This window comes from Camelus ferus, chromosome X (assembly GCF_009834535.1).
Source record: "Camelus ferus isolate YT-003-E chromosome X, BCGSAC_Cfer_1.0, whole genome shotgun sequence".
Lineage (NCBI taxonomy): Eukaryota > Metazoa > Chordata > Mammalia > Artiodactyla > Camelidae > Camelus > Camelus ferus.
In genome coordinates, this window is record NC_045732.1 from 7162927 (window position 1) to 7185044 (window position 22118).

At 36.7% G+C, this 22118-nt stretch overlaps 1 protein-coding gene across 1 annotated transcript in view; it reads right to left on the bottom strand.

The window, feature by feature from the left end:
* Positions 1-22118, bottom strand: part of OPHN1 (oligophrenin 1) — a 441200-nt gene that overhangs the window by 178900 nt on the left and 240182 nt on the right. Inside the window, exon 6 of the mRNA XM_032475625.1 lies at positions 12440-12541. Within this exon, the coding sequence (XP_032331516.1) occupies positions 12440-12541 (102 nt within the window). The remainder of the gene's footprint in view (positions 1-12439; positions 12542-22118) is intronic.

Sequence of the window (22118 nt, forward strand, 5' to 3'; positions counted from 1 at the left end):
TAATAAATAGGTCAATTCTTCAAGAATATATAACAGTCCTTATTGTGTATAACAAACCATCAAAACACCTGACTCAAAATCTGTTAGAACTGCAGTGAGAAATAGATGTGTCCACTATTAAGATTTTGAGACTTCAACATTCCTCTAACAGTAATAAACAGATACAAGAGGTAGAAAATCAGTTCTGGCATACCTCATTTTATAGTGCTTCACTTTACTGCATTTTGCAGATATTGTTTTTTGTTTGTTTTGTTTTGTTTTGTTCTGTTTTTTACAAATTGAAGGTTTGTGTTAGCCCTGCATTTTCTGATGATGGTTAGCACTTTTTACCAAAAAAATACTTTTAAATTAAGGCATGTAAATTTTTTTAGACACAATGTTATTGTTCACTCAATAGACTACAGTATAATGTAAACATAACTTTTATATGCATTGGGACACCAAAAAACTCATGTGACTTATTATAGTACAATATTTAATTTATTGCAGTAGTCTGGAACCAAAGCTCCAATATCTCTGAGATATGCCTGTGAAGACAAATTGAACTGAACACTACCATCAATCAACAGGATCTAATCAACTTCCATAGAACACTTCATCCAATAACAGCTTATTTTCAAGCTGACATGAAACAATCACAAATCACATTCTGGGACATACAATACACCTGAACAATCTTAAAAGAATAAATATCATACAATGCATACCCTCAGACAGCAATTAAATTGTACCAGGAATAAAAAAAAAAATAGATGGAACCAAAAAAAAAATACTAGGAGATTAAGCAGCACATTTCTAAATTACATATGGTTCAAAGAGGAATACTTAACAAAAAATAAAAAGTATTTTGAACTAAATTAAAATGAAAATACAACTTAATATTTGTGGGATGCAGTGAAAACAGTGCTTAAGAACTGAATCAATAATCATTAGCCTTCCAAAAAACAAAATACTAGGTCCAGCTGGGTTAACTGGTTAATCCTACTAGATATTACAATGAAGAAATGACAGAAAATTCTACACTCTCTTCCAGAAAATAGAAGCAGATCAAATATTTTCTAAATAATTACCTGAGGCCAAAATTACCTTGATATTGAAACCAGACAAAGACAAAACAGAAGGACAGATCATCCTTTATCAAGATCATAGAAGCAAATATTCTCAACAAAATATTAGCAAACCAAACCTAGCATGATATAAAATAATTAGAGACCAGGACAATATGGAAATTATTTCAGGAATTCAAGGCTGCTTCAACATTTAAAAATCAATAGATACAATTGATAATATCAAGAAGTTAAGAAACAGTATGGCAACTATACTTCAATTAAAAAAAAAAAAAAAACCCTGGAAAACCCCACCCAGGTCATCAGAGCTGGTAGAAATCTCAGAAACCAGCACAGTCAGGCCATCAGTTGGAGTCACAACTCACCAGGAGTTCAGTGAATCTGGAAGTAGCTGGAAAGAAGGCTCTGTTTATTCTTGCCTACAACACTAAGAAGAGTCTAGACTTTATTAAAACAAAAGCCATAAATTTTAAAAACAGAAATAAAGAAGAAAATTATATGATCATTCAAACAGATGTAGGAAAAGCATCCGACAAAACCCAACACTCATCCACTAACAATAAAAACTCTCAGCAAACTAGTAATATAAGGGAACTTCCTCAACTTGAAAAAGAGCATCTGCAAAACCCTACAGCTAACTTCATACTTAATTGTGAGACACTGGATGCTTTCCCTCTAAGATTAGAAACAAGTCTTATTCAAATCATACTGGAATTCCAAGCTATTGCAATAAGACAAGAAAATGAAATAAAAAGTATATACACTGGGAAAGAAGAAATGAACATGACTTTTCTTTTAAACATGAAACAACTGTGTATGTAAAAACTCCTAAGAATTAACAAAGATTGCCTGGAATAAATAAGCAACTATAGCACAATTTCAAGATACAAGATTAATATAAAAAAGTGAGTTGTTTTCTTATATGCTAAATATGAAGATTTGGAAAATGAAAAACACAACACCATTTATATTAGAAGAAAAATTGAAACAGGTATAAATTAATAAAATACAAGATATATAATTTTGACTCTATAGTAACTGTATTTTTGTGAAGATAATAAGGTGGAATTTCTGCAGTATAAATACAATAGTAGCTCAATGTAGAAAACTTGGACAATACCAGAAATATACAAGATATATTGATGAAAACCATAAAACACTAACAAACTGCATGAAAGATCTAAATAAATGCAGTGATATTCCACATATATGGAAAATAACACAATATTATCAACATGTCAGTTCTACACAACTTGATCTAAAAAGTTAATGCAATTAAATTCAAAATTCATGCTATCTTATAGATATCAACAAAGTAATAAAGTATATATGGACAGGCAAAAAAAAAAAAAAATCCAGAATAGCCAACACAACACTCAGAGAGATAAATAAATCAAAGAATTTAAACTATCTTATACTCAAGTATTGACTTCAAAATTACTGTAAAGCTATACTAATCAAAACAGTGTGGTATTAGTGAAACAAAAGACCAATAGATCAATGGAAAAGAATAGTAAGCCTAAAATAGATACATATAAACATATTTAACTGATCTTTGACAAAAGATTGGAAGTAATTCAATAGAGATATGATAGTCTTTGCAGTAAGTGATGCTGGAACAACTGTACATCCTCATCACAAAAAAAAAAAAAAATTCTAGAGACAGGCCTTATACCATGCATGATAATTGACTCAAAATGTATCATAGACATAAATGTAAAATGCAAAGCTATAAAAACCTTAGAAAATAACCTAAGAAAAAATTTAGGTGACCCTGGATTTGGTGATCACTTTTTTTTTAAACCATTTTTTATTGATTTATACTCATTTTACAATGTTGTGTCAAATTCCAGTGTAGAGCACAATTTTTCAGTTATACAAGAACGTATATATAATCATTATCAGTTTTTTCTCTGTGAGCTACCATCAGATTTTGTATATATTTCCCTGTGCTATACAGTATAATCTTGTTTATCTATTCAATAATTTTGATATCCCAGTGTATCTCTTCCCACCCCCCCGCCCCCTTGGCAACCACAAGTTTGTATTCTATGTCTGTGAGACAATTTCTGTTTTGTATTTATGCGTTGTTTGTTCCTTTATTAGATTCCACATATGAGTGATCTCATATGGTATTTTTCTTTCCCTTTCTGGCTTATTTCACTTAGAATGACATTCTCCAGGAGCACCTATGTTGCTGCAACTGGCGTTGTGTTGTCGGTTTTTATGGCTGAGTAGTATTCCATTGTATACATATATCACTTCTTCTTTATCCAGTGATCTGTTGATGGACATTTAGGCTGTATCCATGTCTTGGCTATTGTAAATAATGCTGCTATGAACATTGGGGTGCAGGTGTCATCCTGAAGTAGGGTTCCTTCTGGATATATGCCCAGGAGTGGGATTCCTGGGTCATATGGAAAGTCTATTCCAAGTCTTTTGAGGAATCTCCAAACTGTTTTCCACGGTGGCTGCACCATACTGCAGCCCCTACAGCAGTGAAGGAGGGTTCCCCTTTCTCCACAGCCTCTCCATCATTTTTCATTTGTGTATTTCTGCATGATGGCCATTCTCACTGGTGTGAGGTGATACTTCATTGTAGTTTTGATTTCCATTTCTCTGATAATTAGAGATATTGAACACTTTTGCATGTGTCTATTGATCATGTGTACACCTTCCTTAGAGATTTGCAATTTTTTTTCCCATTCCATAAGTTGTATTTTTGTTTTACTTATGGTTTCCTTTGCTGTGCAGAAGCTTGTAAGTTTCATTAGGTCCCATTTGTTTATTCTCGCTATTATTTCTTCTAGGAGAAAATTTTTGAGATGTATGTCAGTTAATGTTTTGCCTATATTTTCCTCTAGGAGGTTTATTGTATCTTGTCTTATGTTTAAGTCTTTAATCCATTTTGAGTTGATTTTTGTATATAGTGTAAGGGAGTGTTCTAGCTTCATTGTTTTACATGCTGCTGTCCAGTTTTCCCAACACCATTTGCTGAAGAGACTGTCTTTATTCCATTGTATATTCTTGCCTCTTTTGTCAAAGATGAGTTGACCAAAAGTTTATGGGTTCATTTCTGGGCTCTCTATTCTGTTCCATTGGTCTATATGTCTGTTTTTGTACCAATACCATGCTGTCTTGATGACTGCAGCTCTATAGTATTGTCTGAAGTCTGGGAGAGTTATTCCCCCAGACTCTTTCTTTCTCTTCAGTAATGCTTTGGCAATTCTAGGTCTTTCACGGTTCCATATAAGTTTTATTATGATTTGTTCTAGTTCTGTGAAATATGTCCTAGGTCATTTGATAGGGATTGCATTAAATCTGTAGATTGCCTTGGGCAATGTGACCATTTTGACACAATTGATTCTTCCAATCCAAGAGCATGGGATATCTTTCCATTTTTTAAAGTCTTCTTTAATTTCCTTTATCAGTGGTTTATAGTTTTCTGTATATAATTCTTTCACATCCTTGGTTAGATTTATTCCTAGGTATTTTATTACTTTTGGTACTATTTTAAAGGGGATTGTTTCTTTACTTTCTTTTTCTGTTGATTCATCATTAGTTTAAAGAAATGCCACTGATTTTTGAACGTTAATCTTGTAACCTGCTACCTTGCTGAATTCTTCAATCAGTTCTAGTAGTTCTTCTGTGGACCTTTTAGGGCTTTCTATATATAGGAACATGTCATCGGCATATAGTGACACTTTTACCTCTTCTTTTCCAATTTGGATTCCTTTTATTTCTCTCTCTTGCCTGATTGCTGTGGCTAGGACTTCCAAGACTATGTTGAATAGGAGTGGTGATAGTGGGCAGCATTGTCTTGTCCCAGATTTTAGTGGGAAGCTTTTGAATTTTTCACCATTGAGTACTATGCTGGCTGTAGGTTTGTCATATATAGCTTTTATTATATTGAGGTATGTTCCCTCTATACCCACCTTGGTGAGAGTTTTTATCATAAGTGGGTGTTGAATATTATCAAATGCTTTTTCTGCATCTATTGAGATGATCATGTGGTTTTTGTCCTTTTTCTTGTTGATGTGATGTATTACATTGATCGATTTGCGTATGTTGAACCACCCTTGTGTCCCTGAGATGAATCCCACTTGGTTATGATGTATAATCTTTTTTATGTGCTGTTGGATTCTATTTGCTGACATTTTGGTGAGGATTTTGGCATCTATGTTCATCAGTGATATTGGCCTAGAATTCTCTTTTTTGGTAGTGTCTTTGCCTGGTTTTGTTATCAGGGTGATGGTGGCTTCATAAAATGAGTTTGGGAGTATTCCCTCCTTTTCAATCTTCTGGAAGACTTTGAGAAGGACTGGTATGAGTTCTTCTTTGTATATTTGGTAGAATCCCCTGGTGAAGCCGTCCAGTCCTGGACTTTTATTTGTAGGGAGGCTTTGTATTGCTATTTCAATTTCATTTCTACTGATCGGTTTGTTGAAGTGGTCAGTTTCTTCTTGATTCAGTCTTGGTGGACACTATGTTTCCAGAAATTTGTCTATCTCCCCTAGGTTATCCACTTTGGTTCCATATAGTTTTTCATAATATTCTCATATGACATTTTGTATTTCTATTTTATTTCTTGTAGTTTCTCCATTATCCTTTCTTATTTTGCTAACTTCTGCTCTCTCTTTTTCCTTCTTTGTGAGTTTGGCCAGAAGTTTGTCGATTTTATTTACTTTTTCAAAAAACCAGTTTTTGGGTTGATTGATTTTTCTATTGTCCTTTTAACGTGTATTTTATTTTTTTCCACCCTAATCTTTATAATGCCCTTCCTTCTACTGCCTTCTGGGGATTTTTGTTCTTTTTCTAGTTCATTCAGCTTGTGGGTTAAATTATTTATTTGAGATTGTTCTTTTTTTAGGAAGGCCTATATCGCTATAAACTTCCCTCTTAGCACTGCCTTTCCTGTGTTCCATAAATTTTGTGTGGTTGTGCTTTCATTTTCACTTGTCTCAAATTATTTGTTTAATTTAAGCTTTGATTTCCTCATTGACCCATTGGTTTTTTAATAGCACAATGTTTAATTCCATGCTTTCCTTTTTTTCTCCTTTGTTTCTCTGTAGTTTATTTCTAGTTTCATGGCATTGTGGTCAGTAAAGATGCTTGAGATAACTTGTATCTTCTTAAAATTGTTGAGGCTTCCTTGGTGCCCAAGTACATGATCAATCCTAGAAAATGTTCCATGTGCACTTGAAAAGAATGTATATCCTGTTTTTGGGGGGTGTAATGCCCTGAAAATATCCACCAAATCTAATTTTCTATTGTATCATTTAATTTCTCTGTTGCCTTACTTATTATCTGTCTGGAAGATCTGTCTAGTGATGTTAATGTGGTTTTAAAATCTCCAACTATGATTGTATTCCCATCATTATCCCCCTTTATCTCTGTTAGTAATTGTTTTATGTATTTAGGTGCTCCTATATTGGGTGCATATATAACAAGTGTAATATCCTCATCTTGTATCACTCCTTTAATCATTATAAAATGTCCTACTTTATCTTTCTTTATGGCCTTTGTTTTAAAGTCTGTTTTGTCTGAAATCACTACTGCAACACCTGCTTTTTTGGATTTCCCATTTGCATGGAATATCCTTTTCCATCCTTTTACTCTCAATCTATATGTGTCCTTCTCCCTAAAGTGGGTCTCTTGTATGCAGCATATTGAAGGTTCTTGCTTTCTTATCCAGTCTGCCACTCTATATCTTTTGACTGGAGCATTTAGTCCATTAACATTTACAGTAATTAATGATAGATGTGTGTTTATTGACATTTTGAACTTATTTTTGCAGTTGATTTGGTATTTCCTCTTTGTTCCTTTCTTCTTCCTTTTGTGGTTTGGTAAATTTCCTTTGTATTATCACAGATTTTATTTAGTTTTTGTGACTCCTTTGTAAGTTATTGTCTTGTGGTTACCCTTTTTTTGTAAGTCTATTAGCCCATTAGTATAACTGTTTTTATTAAACTGATAGTATTTCAAAATCCCAGTCTATCCCTTCCCACCCTCCACCCCCCTGGCAACCACAAGTCTGTATTCTCAAAGTTGTAGAATAGATAAACAAGATTACACTGTATATCACGGGGAAATATACACAAAATGTTATAACTCACAGAGAAAAAAATGCGACAATGAGTGTGTATATGTCCATGAATGACTGAAAAATTGTGCTGAACCCTGGAATTTGACACAACATTGTAAAATGAGTATAAATCAATAAAAATTTTAAAAAATATTTATGTACCTAGTTGACAGGAATAAAATTTTGATAACAAAAAAAAAACTGATAGTAACATGATCTCAAACCCATCCTAATGAGAACAAAAAAATTTAAAAAAGAAGAAAATTCGTATATTTTCCTGCCTCCCTCTCCCAATGATTTAGATGTCTTCTTTTACAGTTTCTTGTTTATTTGTAATTCATGAGTTATCACCTTTCCAGTTTTGAGTTTCTCATTTCTGTAGCATCCTGCTGCTTTTCTATTTAGATTAGACCTTTCAATATTTCTTTTAGCATGGGTTTAGTGTTGCTAAACTCTTGTAGCTTTTTCTTGTCTGTGAAATTCTTTATGTCTCCTTCTATCCTAAAGGATAGCCTTGCTGGATAAAGTATCCTAGGCTGCATCTTTTTGCCATTCAGGACTTTGATATCTTGCCACTCCCTTCTGGCCTGTAGTGTTTGTGTAGAGAAATCAGCTCAGAGCCTTATGGGAGTTCCCTTGTAACTCACTCTTTGTTATTCTCTTGCTGCCTTTAGGATCATTTCTTTGTCCTTGACCCTGTCCATCTTGATTATGTTATGTCTTGGTGTGGGTCTGTTTGGGTTCTTCATGTTTGGGAACCCCTGAGCTTCCTGTAGTTGAATATCTGATTCCCTCTTTAAGTTTGGGAAGTTTTCAGTCATGATTTCTTCCAATGCCTTTTCAATCCCCTTTGTTCTTTCTTCACCTTCTGGGACCCCTATTATGCAAAGATTGGCATGCTTTATATTATCCCATAGGTCCCTTATGCTATTTTCATTTGTTTTTATTTGTTTATCTTGTAGCTGTTCTGATTGGGTGCTTTCTGTTGTCCTGTCTTCTTGGTCTCTAATTCTTTCCTCTAAATTATCTAGTCTGCTTTGAACAGCCTTTAGATCATTTCTCATCTCAGTCAGTGAGTTTACCAATTCTACTTGGCACTTCTTTATAGCTTCAATTTCATTTTTCACATATTTTGTATCTCTAAACACTATCGCTTTTAGTTCCTTCAGTACTTTGATCACTCTTTTTTTGAAATCTTGATCTAGTAGGCTATCAATGTCTATTTCATTGATTATTCTTTCAGGGGATTTCTCTTGTTGTTTTAATTGAGGATGGTTTCTCTGCTTCTTCATCTTGCTCATATCTCTCTGGCACTGTGGTTTATGGAGTATCAGTTATCTATTGTGGCCCTTAAGGAGTTTATTTATTTATCTATCTAATGCCTATGTAGGAATAACACTTAAAATAGAGAGAGAAAGATAATTTAAAAGAAGGGGGAAAAAAGGTTTGAAAACAATGTATAATGAATAATAGAAGAGCAATTTGAAGCAGAATAGCAATCGGGTTGAGACGTCTTTTAAAAACGTTTAAAAAAGGAGAAAAGAGGGGAAAAATGCATTTGAAACCTGAGTATAATCAATAACAGGACATGAAAACCAAGAGAAATAAAAATGAAATGACATGGATTTTTTAAAATAATAATAATAAAAATATTGTTTAAAAATTTAAAAGGGATTAAAACTGGGAGTATATATAATTGTTTAAGAAGTAAAAAATTGAAGGAGTAATAGAAAATAGAACAGGTAAGAACAGATTTTTTTAAAAAAGGAGGGGTGTTCTCCTGGAGACTGTGTGCTTTTAATGTGAAGTCTTTCTGTCTTCACCATGTTTTGGAAGCTCAGCTTGCTTTTTCCAGGGGCCCTCCATTGGTGCGTTCATCTGTGCTGCTCCCAGTGCCTGTCGGCAAGCAGAACGCATCCCCTCCCAACACTGGGTCAGGTGCAGCTCTCCTTTGCTGTGGGTGGGCGGGTCACTGCCCCTCCCGATTTTGCAGTCAGATGTTGCAGACTGGCCAGGTAGGAGGGCAGGTCACGTCCCCTCCCAGCACCTTGGTCAGGGGCTGTGTTCCTGGCGGGAAGGCAGGGGGCCGCCTGCCTTCTCCTGGCACTGGTCGCTCCGCAACTCTGTGCCACTGTGCGCTCCGTAGGCGGGCTTGGGGAAGACCAAGAAACAGCCCCATCCCTGCTCTGGGCCAAAACCCAGCTCCTTGTTTGTCCTAGGGGAGGAAGTTCTCTGACAGATCAGGACAGAAGGATCCTATCTGCCTCAGGGTGTAGACATGTCTCCATCTGGCCTTTGAGGCTGCTAAGTCTTTAGGTGGGGATGCAGGTTTTGCCCCCGACCCCTGCCCCCGCCTGGGTGCTTAGCCCAGGAGGCTATGTCAGCTGTGCCTGAGCCCTGCTTCTCTTCACCCAAAAACTTTCTGTGGGTTTTCAGAGATGGGGTATGCACCCTTCCCCCCAGGGTACATCAGCCATGTTGTTTTATGGAGGGCCCAGGTTGTTCTGCCCTGTGCACCCACACCAATGGCGCACAGCTCCCTGCAGTCACCCAGGGCTGCCTCAGTGCAGCTGTTCCTGTCCTCCGCTCAGCTCAGGCAGCCTGGTCCAGCCCTCAGCTGCTGGCCTGCGTGTCAGTCTGGGTGTCACGGCAACCCTCTGTGCCTGTTTAACTTAGTTCTGTCGGTCAAGGGCTGCTCTGTACAGATCTGAGCCTCGGAGTTTTCCCCTCTGTCCCACTGGCTTCTAGGATGGAGAGGGGAGACCCAGCGTATAAGTGCCAGTCCTTCTTTGCTGCTCCCTCCCCATGGGACCCATCCCGCACTGTTTTGCCTTTTCTTCTTTCTTTTTTCCTTTTCTCCTATCAGATTTTTGGCATCTCTGTCTTTTGAAGAGGACAATGTTCTGTCAGAGTTCTGCAGGTGCTCTGGTTGGCTGAGTGGGTCGATGGATGTGAGTCTTGGTGTATTTGTGGGAAAGGATGAACTACAAGCATCCTTCTACTCCACCATCTTGGCCTCCTCTAGGGAAACTTATATATTAGTGTAGGGACTTGTTTACAAGCAAAATTCCAAGATACCAGCCAAGAGCTAATCTTGTAAGCTGACTTTTCTAAGCATAAGAGTCTTGGGTCCATGTTAACTCTTTTATGCATAGGAAGCCTGCTGGTACAGGATAGAAGAAAAAGGAAGAAAGCAAAATTCTGCAAAAGGAAAATGGCAAAAGACGCCAGACTAATACTTCATTCCAGTTTGTGGAAGAGACGTAGTTTTTCACCTTTTCAAAACTAACTCCATCTACCATTGAGGCACTTAACTTATCACCTTCATGTACTTCACATTATGTGATGGATACTCACTATATCAGGTGTCAGAAGATGAGCTTCAGCTTGCCACAGTCTTTGTGATCTTGGAAAATAAGATTTCTAAGAGCCCTTATAGATCGTTTCTATGACTTTATTCAACTTGTGCATCTCTTCATAACTGAATCTTCAATATCTCCGTCTTTTACTAGATATTTTATCCAACACATAGATCCATTCTTCCATTTAAAAAATCTTAATCAGTTAATTATTTTTTTCCCTTCCCAGTGCCACTTTTCTGTCTCAGAGCTTCTCCCTTAGATCATTGCAATAGTTTCCCAAACTGTTTTTCCTGCTTCCAGTCTCTCACAGATCTAATTTATCCTACAACTTCTGCCAGTTTAAGATTCCTAAAATAGAATTTATTCATATTTCTTGCACAACAAAAGGCCTTCAATGGTACTTCCAGGGCCAACAGATTTCAACACAGTTCCCGAGTCTATTACTCCACAATATAGCCACAACTTCCCTGATCCTTTCTTGTCTTTCACTATTCTCCAATAGTAATGCAAATTTTATTCAAACCACTTGCCAAACGTTGTTTTCCATCCTTGGGGATACTGCCTTCCACTTGGAAGTTCCATTTCTCCATTTCTATCAGTCAAATATTTTACTTATTATTGTATGGCCATCTCAACTTTGGAAGGGCAATATTCTTCCACAAAGGCAATTCTCCAGATGTAGATGTAAGTTTTTTATTCTTCAAATACTTTCTTATCCCTACAAGGACACCACATACACATTACATCATGCAAAAAATTCTACTTGTATAAGAGTCATGTGTATTCTTGTTTTAGTATCCCAACTATAAGCTGCAGAAGAGCAGGAATCATGTCTTACTGTCTTTATAGTCCTGTTGCATGCAGCATAGTGCTTGGAATGTAGTAGGCACTCACTGAATAGTGGCTTATTTGAAATGAAGTTGCTGAAAGTGCCATGTAAGCTGTACTTCCAGTGCAGCACCAAAATAAATAAATAAATAAATAAGTAAATAAATAAATAAATAATAAAAGGCTAATGTTGGAAAACCTCAGGGGAAAAAGTAGATCTATCTCTGATCTATCAAATACAACACTGATTTAATTCTATCTCATATGGAATCTGGAATCAGGAACTTAGGACTCAAAAGGGACTCTAGAGATCTTTGAGTATGTCAATGAAAATAATAATCAATAATAAGAATAGAAAAGAATTTTATGTGAGCAAAACTGAGGACTAGCCTTGAAGCCTACTTCCCAGATTACTCTTAGAAATTGCTCTGGAGAAGCAGGGTTTTCATCAGAGTTTTATATCTTGTCAGAGCAAAGAATGTTAAATAAGTCAGGGATACCTTTCTTCAACGTTTCAAAAAACAAAAAACAGAAAAGCACAGACTGGCATGTACATGTATAGCGTGTACAATATGGCATTGGCATCTGGGAAGGAGTCATCATCAAAGGAGGACCAGCACTGGCATTCCAGGAAGAGGGGCATTTAATCTTTATTTTTAACATGGACATTCTTTACTTCTGGTCAATGTGCCCTCTTCTTTAATAATTAAAGCAGATTTACAATGTATGTTTGATAGGCCATAAACAGGCTATTTTAATTAGCATAAAACTCAAGTTAACTCATGTATAAGCCAGAATGACTTCTCCATACCTCAATATGTGAAAATTTCTTTTATCAAGTATCATTCTTCCTTTAATAGATAAGGAAATTGAGGCCAAGAAATATCATATCCAAAGTCACACTGTGAGTTTGTGGAGGACCTGGCTTGTGAACTCAAGGGTCCTGAGTCCCTGGCCATGGTTTTATTTGCAGGCACTACTATTATACATGGTTCCCTGCTGAGGCAGGGTAGGAGGCAAGCTTTATAACAGAAATTTGCCACTGTTACCAAGGCATAACTTGCAATGGAAGGTAGGGACAGGCTTTCTGAACATACCTCTTGCAACTGAGATTCTTTCTTTTTAGAAGACAGATGTAAGTGCCGATCCAGCAAGGAATAAAATCTCTCGCCATCTTTTTCAAATTTCTTTTTCCGCTCCTAGATGTGGGAGAGAAGGCACAGTTTTAGATGTCTACAGTTTTAATTCAGTCTGCTCAGAAATGAGAATGAACCACACAGTGTCAGGTTTCATGTAGCCAATCGCTCTAGTTCCTGAGGGGGAAAAAAGGAAGAGGGAATTTGCTTTTGCATTGGTCTCAGCAGATTCGACTTCCTCAAATATAACCTCGAAAAATTCCACCTACACAAAGGGCAGTTCCTATTGGTACAGCTAAAGGCTCTGGGAGCTGCTGCTCAGAGAATAGCACTTACAATGCATCTATATTCTGGTTACTTTTTCACAAGCATTAACTACTTTTTTTTTTTTTTTAAGGAAGAAGGAACACAATAGTGAACAGTACTATGCATTTTAAAGGTTAATCTACAAAGCATTTAGACAGCTTAATAATGAGTAAAACATTTCCAAGGCAACTGGAACCTAAGACTGCCTCTGTGAATGATGAGTTATTTGATATTGTTTAGGAATTTCTGTACTGCATATTAAAAAATGATGTTAAAGATGAGGAAAAAAATCCTGGAAGGTTTAGCTCAAAATCAAGAGTTGAAAAGCTTTATGAGAGATTGAGAACTCAGCTATTACTCTCCTCAAGTCTGAAATTTGATGAAGCTTTATGCCTCTCAGCAAAAGTAGAAATCACAAAGCCTCCAAAGAATCACCTTTAACATAGCTAGTTTGTCACTGGCTAAAGCTGACATTCTGCAATCGTCTCAGCACCATATTGGGGAATCCAGGTAAAAAGGCTTGTGTTGTTACATAGGAAATCCAAACTCACTGAGCACCTACAGCATGCCAAGTATTAGAAGAGGCACAGTAGGGGACACAGATTAAAAACAAATCACCCATAGTTTATTTCTAGAGGCAATCTGTTGCTGGGTAGGAAGCCAGGACAGAGTTCAGCAACCTCTAATCTGTAATGAATGCACTTTTTACAGGAGGGAAATAAGTAATAGAGGAAGCTACCATTAACTGAGGCCTCCATCAGGCCAGGACAGCATGCTAGGTTCTTAAAATCCCTGTCTCATTTAGTCTTCACAATCCTAAGAAGTAGATATTTTAAAGGAAATTAAGTTCAAAAAAAGTAAACTAAATTATCCAAGGTGACATAATAAAGGTTTGATTTATTCCACATAGTCAAATAGAGCCCAGGTGGTCATGAAAGGAATTATACTCAGGAGGCTTATAAATAATCAGAGATTCTTATGTACAGCCTTAGCCCCAACTCAGATACCAGAACACAGGAGACAGAGATTTTTACACAAAAGATAGGTAGGGAAAACTGTTCCTCCAGGTGCTAAATCTATGTAAAGTAGCAACGGTTTGAAGAAAACATGGGAGTCAGAAGTCAGTGACATCTCTAGGAATACATGATGTTCTGTCAGTTACTTTCTCCTCTACTTCTGTTAGAGCAGGCAGATAGCTAGATATGAGCAGAGAAAAAGGGATGCAGATCAAATGGCAGAAATTGGTCAGACAGGAGGGTCACAGGCCAAATGCAGGAAACCATACATCATGTAAACACCAGGAGTTCCTGGGCAGAGAAACAAAAGCAGGAATCTCTGGGCTGATAAGTGGTCACACCTTTGGGGGTGATAAGTGGCCCAGAGACCAACATAGAAAAGGTGAGAAAAGGCAGGGATTTCCAGTGTCCTAATGTAACCTTTTGCTAATTATGCCCTCATTACAATAAAATTGGCTTTGCAAATTAGAAGTAACCATCATGTACTGACACCATGACACTTCCTATCCAGACTAAATAAGTACAAAAATCACTCCTCCCTTTGGGAAGGTGGAGTTAGGACAAAAATCAGGGAATACAACCCCAGACCCTTCCCTCCCTAATGAATATTCTGCCCATTCTTTTTTACACCCTATGTAACCAACTTGCCAAAGAAACTCTGGGCAGCTGCTCACATGAGCTTGCACACTCTCCCCTTGAGAGTGTACTGTCCATCCTTTAATAAATTCTCATTTTACTTCCTTAACCACTACGTCTTGTCTCTGAATTCTTTCTGGGATGGGACAAGAACCTGGAACATTGGATACATCCACCGGCAACACTTCCATTTTTAAAGTAAAAACCATGGGAATTCATGTATTGTTAAAATTCACCCTTTTAAAGTGGAAAATTCAGTGGTTTTTAGTATATTCATGAAGTAGTGAACCCAGGACTGGTATCTAATTCCAGAATATTTCCATCACCTCAAAACAAAAATCAAAATTTTTTAAATTTTTTTTAATTTAAAAAGAAACCCCATATCTATTAACAGTCATTCCTCATTCCCCACCATCCCCTCAATAACCACAAGTTACTTTCTGTCTCTATGACTTTGTCTATTCTAGACATTTCATAAAACTGGAATCACATAATATGGCCTTTAGTGACTATCTTCTTATACTTGGAATAATGTTTTTAAGGTTCATCCATGTTGTAACATGTATCAGTACTTCATTCCTTTTAATGGCCAGATAATATTTGGTGGTATGGATACATCACATTTTCTTTATGAATTCATCAAGTGATAGGCATGTGGATTATTTCCATTTAGGGACTGTCGTATATAATATTGCTATGAATATTCATGTACAAGACTTTATATGGTTGTGTTTTCAATTATTTTGAGCATATATATAGGACTGGAATTATTGGGTCATATGGGCAATTCTGAATTTAACTTTTTGAGGAATCACCAAATTGTTTTCCAAAATGGGTGTATCACTTTACATTCCCTACAGCAATGAATGAGAGTTCCAATTTCTCCACATACTCACCAACATTTCATTTTTGGACAACAGTCAACCCAATGGGTGTGAAGTTGCATTTACTGTGGTTTGATGTATATTTGCTTAATGACTAATGACGATTCCTATATTTGTTGATGCTTTGTATATACAGTTGACCCTTGAACAACATGGGGGTTAAAGACACTGAACCTCTGTGTAGTCAAAAATCTACATGTAACTTATATTCCACCTTCCGTATACACAGGTCCTCCACATCCATGGTTCTACATCTGCAGATTCAACCTATCATTAATTGTGTAGTACTATAATGTTAACTATTGAAAAAAATATCCACATGTAAGTGGCCCCTTGCAGTTCAAACCAATGGTGTTCAGGGGTCAACTGTCTATGTTTTGGAGAAATGTTTATTAAACTCTTTTGCAAATTTTTAAATTGGATTTTATTTCTGTATTTCTGAGTTACAAGAATTCATTACATACTCTGAATACCAGATGTGCAAGTAAGTTATACCATTCTTTGTGCTGTCCTGGCATTTTCTTGGTAGTGTCCTTTGAAGCATAAACATTTTTAATTATGTGAAGTCTAACTGGCCTAATTTTTCCTTTGGTTTCTTGTTTTTGGTGTCATATCTTAGAAAGTGTTGCCTGATCCAAGGTCATGAAGATCTATATCTACATGTTCTTCTAAGAGTTTTATAATTTTCAGTTTTAATCTTTTTAACATGGTGTGATGTAGGGTTCCAACTTCATTGTTTTCCATGGGGATCCAGTAGTCCTAGCATCATCTGTTTAAAAGACCAATCTTTCCCACTGAATTGTTTCAGCATTTTCATAAATTGTCAATTAGCCATATATGTATAAGCTTATTTCCAGGCTCTCAGTTCTATTCTACTTATCTATAAGTCTATCTTTATGTCAGCACCACAGTGTTGATTACTATAGGTTTATGGTAAGTGTTGAAATTAAAAATTATGAATCTTTTTCAAGATTTATTTTCACATTTCTTTCTATGTAGATTTTAGGGTCACTGTAACAATTTGTGTAAAATGGCCAGCAGATATTTTGCTAGAGATTTGTACTGAATCTATAGATCTATTTTATGTTACCATCTTAACAGTATTAAGTCTTCAACTTCATAAATGTGGAATCTCTTTCTATTTATTTAGGTCCTACTTCCTTCCTTACAATGATGTCTTGTACTATTTACTGTACAAGTCTTGTACTTAATTTGATAAATTTATGCTTTGGTACTTTAATTTTTTTATACTATTGTAAATGGGATTGCTTTCTTAATTTAATTTTCAGGTTGTTCATTAATAGTGTATTGAAACATAATGTATTTTTGTATATTGATCTTTCTGCAACCTTGTTGAACTCCTTTACTAGTTCTAATTGTGTGTGGGGGTGTATTCCCTGGGATTTTCTAGATACAAGATAAAGTCATCTACGAATAGAGATAGTATTACTTCTTCAGACAGAGAATGACAAAAATTGTATAATAACACATATATGTGGAATGTAAAAACTAAAACAAACTACTGACTATAACAAAAAGGAGAGAGATCAGCCAAGATGGCAGAGTAGAAAGACCCTCATAGCTCACCCTCTCCCACAAATACACCAAATCTCACATCCATGGACCCACCCAGCCAACCAGAATACCTGCTGAACTCCGACAGAACATCACCCTCTTCAAAAGACAAAGACGCCACGAATCTTATAGGAGAAAAGGAAAAAAAAAAAAGAAAAAAAGAAAAACAGTGTGGGAGTGGTCCCACAGGGAGGGAGCAGCAAAGGAGGAATAGCACACTTTCCCTGGGTCTATGCCTCTCCAACGGAGAGGTTAGCAGGATGGAGGGGGAATCTCTGAGGCTTGGATCTATATGGAGCAGCCCTTGACCAACAGAATTAAATGGGCATAGAGGGTCTCCACAGCCCCCAGCCCTAGAGGCAAAGCAGCAGGTGGTGGACAGGACAGACTGCCCAAGCTGGGCAGAGGACTGGGGCAGCTGCACAGAGGCAACCTCAGGGGACTGCAGGGTACTGTGTGCCATGGATGAGAGGGTACACAGGGCAAAACAACCTAGGCCCTCCGTAAAACAATATGGCTGATGTGCCCTAAATGGAAGAGCGCCATACTTCCTATCTCTGAAAACCAGCCAAAGGTTTTCAGGAGAAGAGAAGTGGGGCTCAGCCACAGCCTCCATATCCTCTGGTGCTTAGCACCCAGGTAGGGGTGGGGTCGAAACCTGAATCCGTAACTAAGGGCTTAGCAGCCACAAAGGTGAGATGGAGACTTGTTTACAGCTGGAGGCAGAAAGGATCTTCTACCCTGGTACCTCTGAGAACTCACGCCTCCAAGACAAACAAGGAGCTGAGTTCTGGCACGGATCAGGGGTGGGGCTGTTCTGCCAATTTCCCCAAGCCCGCCTACATAGTGCTGACCTGAGGCGGAGCAGGCAGCTGCACAGAGCAGGGGAGTGAACTGCACAGAAGAGGGCAGGTGGCCACCTGACTTCCTGGCAGGACCACAGAACATGACTGTGGTGCTGGAAGGAGAAGCGACCACTCGCCTACCTTACCTGAGCACAGCATCTGACCATGGCATCAGGAGGGGGAATGACCTGCCTGCCAACCCTGTAAGAGCACAGCAACTGACTGCAGTGTTGGGAGTGCAGGCAACCGGTCCACCTGCCTTGTGTGAGTGCAACATCTGACCACAGCAACAGAAGGGGGAGTGACACACCACATATCATGCTGTTGGGAGGGGTCATGAAATGCCCACCTACAGTGCACAACAACGGCATCGGGAGGGGATGTAACCCATCTGCCCAACGCGTAAGAGCACAGCACCTGACCACAATGGGAGGGGGCGTGATCTGCTTGCTGAACTGCACTGGGAGGAGCACAGACCAAAGAAGCCAATGGAGGGCCTCTGGAAGAAGCAAGCAGAGTTCATGTAGCAGGGCAATGACAGAAAGACCTTTCAGTAAAATCAGTAGAAACACACAGTCTCCACAAGAACACATCCTCCTTTTTTTCTTTATGTTTTTCTTTTTTTATGTGTTATATTTTCTATTACCTTTTTAATTTTTATATTTAAACAATGAATATGTCTCCAGTTTTAATCCCTTTAAAATTTGTTTTAAATATTTTATTACTATTTTTTAAATCCACCTCATTTCATTTTTATTTCTCTTGGTTTTGATCTCCTGTTATTGATTACACTCAGGCTTCAAATTTTTTTTTGTTATTTCTTCCTTTTTTAAAGGTTTTTAAAATATGTCTCAACTCGATTGCTATTTTGCTACAACTTCTTCTTCTGTTACTGATTATACACTGTTTTCAAAACTTTTTTTCTCTCCCTTCTTTTAAAATTCTCTCTTTTTTAAGTTTATTCCTGCATATGCCTTAGATAGATAAATAAATAAACTCCTTAAGGACCACAATAGATAACTGATATTCCATAAGCCACGGTGCCAGAGAGATGAGCAAGAGGAAGAAGCAGAGGAACCACTCCCAAATGAAAGAAAAAGAGAGAGTCCCTGAAAGAATGATCAATGAAATAAACATTGATGGCCTACTAGATCAAGATTTCAAAAAAGGAGTGATCAAAGTACTGAAGGAACTAAAAGAGATAGTATTTAGAGATATAAAATATGTCAAAAATGAAACTGAAGCTATAAAGAAGAGCCAAGAAACATCAGTAAACTCATTTGCTGAGATGAGAGCTGATCTAAGTCTGCAGACAGCAGGCTAGATAATGCAGAGGAATGAATAAGTGACCTAGAAGACAGGACAATAGAAAGGACTCGATCAGAACAGCTGGGAGAAAAACAAATAAAAGCCAATGAAAACAATATAAGGGACTTATGGGATAATATAAAGCATGCCAATCTATGCATGACAGGGGTCCCAGAAGGGGAAGAAAGAACAAAGGGGATTGAAAAGTTATTTGAAGAAATCATGACTGAAAACTTCCCAAACCTAAAGAAGGAATCAGATATCCAAGTACAGGAAGCTCAGAGGGTCTCAAACAGGAAGAACCCAAACAGACCCACACCAAGACCTATTTTAATCAAGATGGATGGCCAGGATCAGAATAAAGTAATGATCTTAAAGGCAGCAAGAGAAAAACAAAGAGTGAGTTACAAGGGGACACCCATAAGGATTTCAGCTGATTTCTCTACATAAACTTTACAGGCCAGAAAGGAGTGGCAAGATATATTCAAAGTCCTGTATGAAAAAATGATGCAGCCTAGGATACTTTATCCAGCAAAGCTATCCTTTAAAATAGAAGGAGAGATAAAGAACTTCACAGATAAGCAAAAAGTAGAAGAGTTTAGCAACACTAATCCCATGCTAACAAATATTGAAAGGTCCACGCTAAATAGAAAAGAACCAGGATGCTACAGAAATGAGAAACTCACAACTGGAAAGGTGATAACTCATGAATCACAAGTAAAATAAACACAAAATTGTAAAAAAGACATCTAAATCATTAAGAGTTGGAGAGGGAAGCAAGAAAATATAGAGCATTTTTTTCTTTCTTTTTAAAATTTTTTGTTCTTGGTAGGATGCATTTGAGCTTATATTACTATCTGTTTACTACAAACAGCTATAGTAATGGGCTAATAGACTTACAAAACAGGGTAACCACAAGACAGAAACTTATGAGTCACAAAAACTAAATAAAATCCAAGATGATACAAAGGAAAATCATCAAACCACAAAAGGGCCAAGAAAGGAACAAAGAGGAAATATCAAATCAACTGAAAAATAAGATCAAAATGGCAATAGACACATCTATCATTAATACAGTAAATGTTAGTGGACTAAATGCTCCAAATAAAAGACATAGAGTGGCAGACTGGATAATAAAGCAAGAACCTTCAATATGCTGCATACAAGAGACCCACTTTTGCGAGAAGGACACACATAGACTGAGAGTGAAAGAATGGAAAAGGATATTCCATGCAAATAGAAAAGCCAAAAAAGCAGTTGTAGCAATACTGATGTCAGACAAAATCGACTTTAAAACAAAGGCCATAAAGAAAGATAAAGGACATTTTATAATGATTAAAGGAGTAATACAAGATGAGGATATTACACACATTAAAATATGCATGCCCAATATAGGAGCATCTAAATACAATAAAACAATTGCTAACAGAGATAAAGGGGGATATTGATGGGAATACAATCATACTTGGAGATTTTAACACTGCATTAACATCACTAGACAGATCTTCCAGACAGAAAATAAATAAGACAACAGAGAAATTAAATAATACAATAAAAAAATTAGATTTGGTGGATATTTTCTGAGCATTACACCCCCCAAAGATAGGATATACATTCTTTTCAAGTGCACGTGGAGCATTTCCTAGGGTTGATCATTTACTTGGGCACAAAAGAAGTCTCAACAATTTTAAGAAGATAGAAATTATCTCAAGCATCTTCACTGACCACAATGCCATGAAACTAGAAATCAACAACAGAGAAACAAAGGAGAAAAAAAGGAAAGTATGGAGATTAAACAACATGCTACTAAAAAACCAATGCTCCAATGATGAAATCAAAGTTGAAATGAAAAAATACCTCAAGACAAATGAAAATGAAAACACAACCACACAAAATTTATGCAATGCAGCAAACACAGTGCTAAGAGGGAAGTTTATAGTGATACAGGCCTTCCTCAAAAAAGAAGAACAATCTCAAGTAAACAATCTAACCTCCCAGCCAAGACATGGAAACAGCCTAAATGTCCATCAACAGATGACTGGATAAAGAAGTGGTTGTATATTTATACAATGGAATACTATTCAGCCATAAAGCCCGACAACATAACATCATTTGCAGCAACATGACTGGCCCTGGAGAATGTCATTATAAGTGAAGTGAGCCAGAAAGAGAAAGAAAAATACCATATGAGATGGCTCATATATGGAATCTAAAAAAAAAAAAAAGGAAAAGAAAAGAAAGAGCATAGATACAAAAGAGAAACAGACTTATAGATACAGAATACAAACTTGCGGTTGCCAAGGTGGAAAGGGGTGGGAAGGGACTGACCAGGAGTTTGAAATTTGTAGATACTGACAGGCATATGTAGAATAGATAAACAATATTATACTGTATACCACAGGGAAATATATAGAAGATCTTGTGGTAACTCACAGCAAAAAAGAAAGTTACAATGAATATATGTATGATCATGCATAACTGAAAAATTGTGCTCTACATTGGACATTGACACAACATTGTAAACTGACTGTAACTGAATAAAAAAAGTTAAGAAAAAGAAAAGAAGGTTAATTATATGGAAAAGCGATATATTTAATCTGTGTTGCCACTGACAATGCAATTCATTTTAGAAATAAACTAGATGTGAAATGGTAAAAAAAATAAAATAAAAAATAAAGGAAACAGACTCACATATATAGAGAAGAAACTAGTGCTTACCAGTGGGAAGAAAGAAAGGGGCAGAGGCAATATAGAGGTAGGCAATTAAAATGTACAAAATATTGTGTATAAAATAAGCTACATTTATATATTATGCAACACTGGGAATATAGCCAATTTTATAACTATAAATGTAGCATAACTTTTAAAAATTTTGATTCACTATATTGTGTACCTATATAATGTTGTACATCAACTATAATTCAATTAAAAATGAAGAACTTTCATTACAGGGTCAATGTGTCTCCAAGTCCCAAATGTGACAGAGATTCTAATCAAGATTCAACTTCTATCCTCAGGTCAAAGTGCTGCTCTAAGATAATTTTCGACCTGACAGGTAAGGGAAAGAACT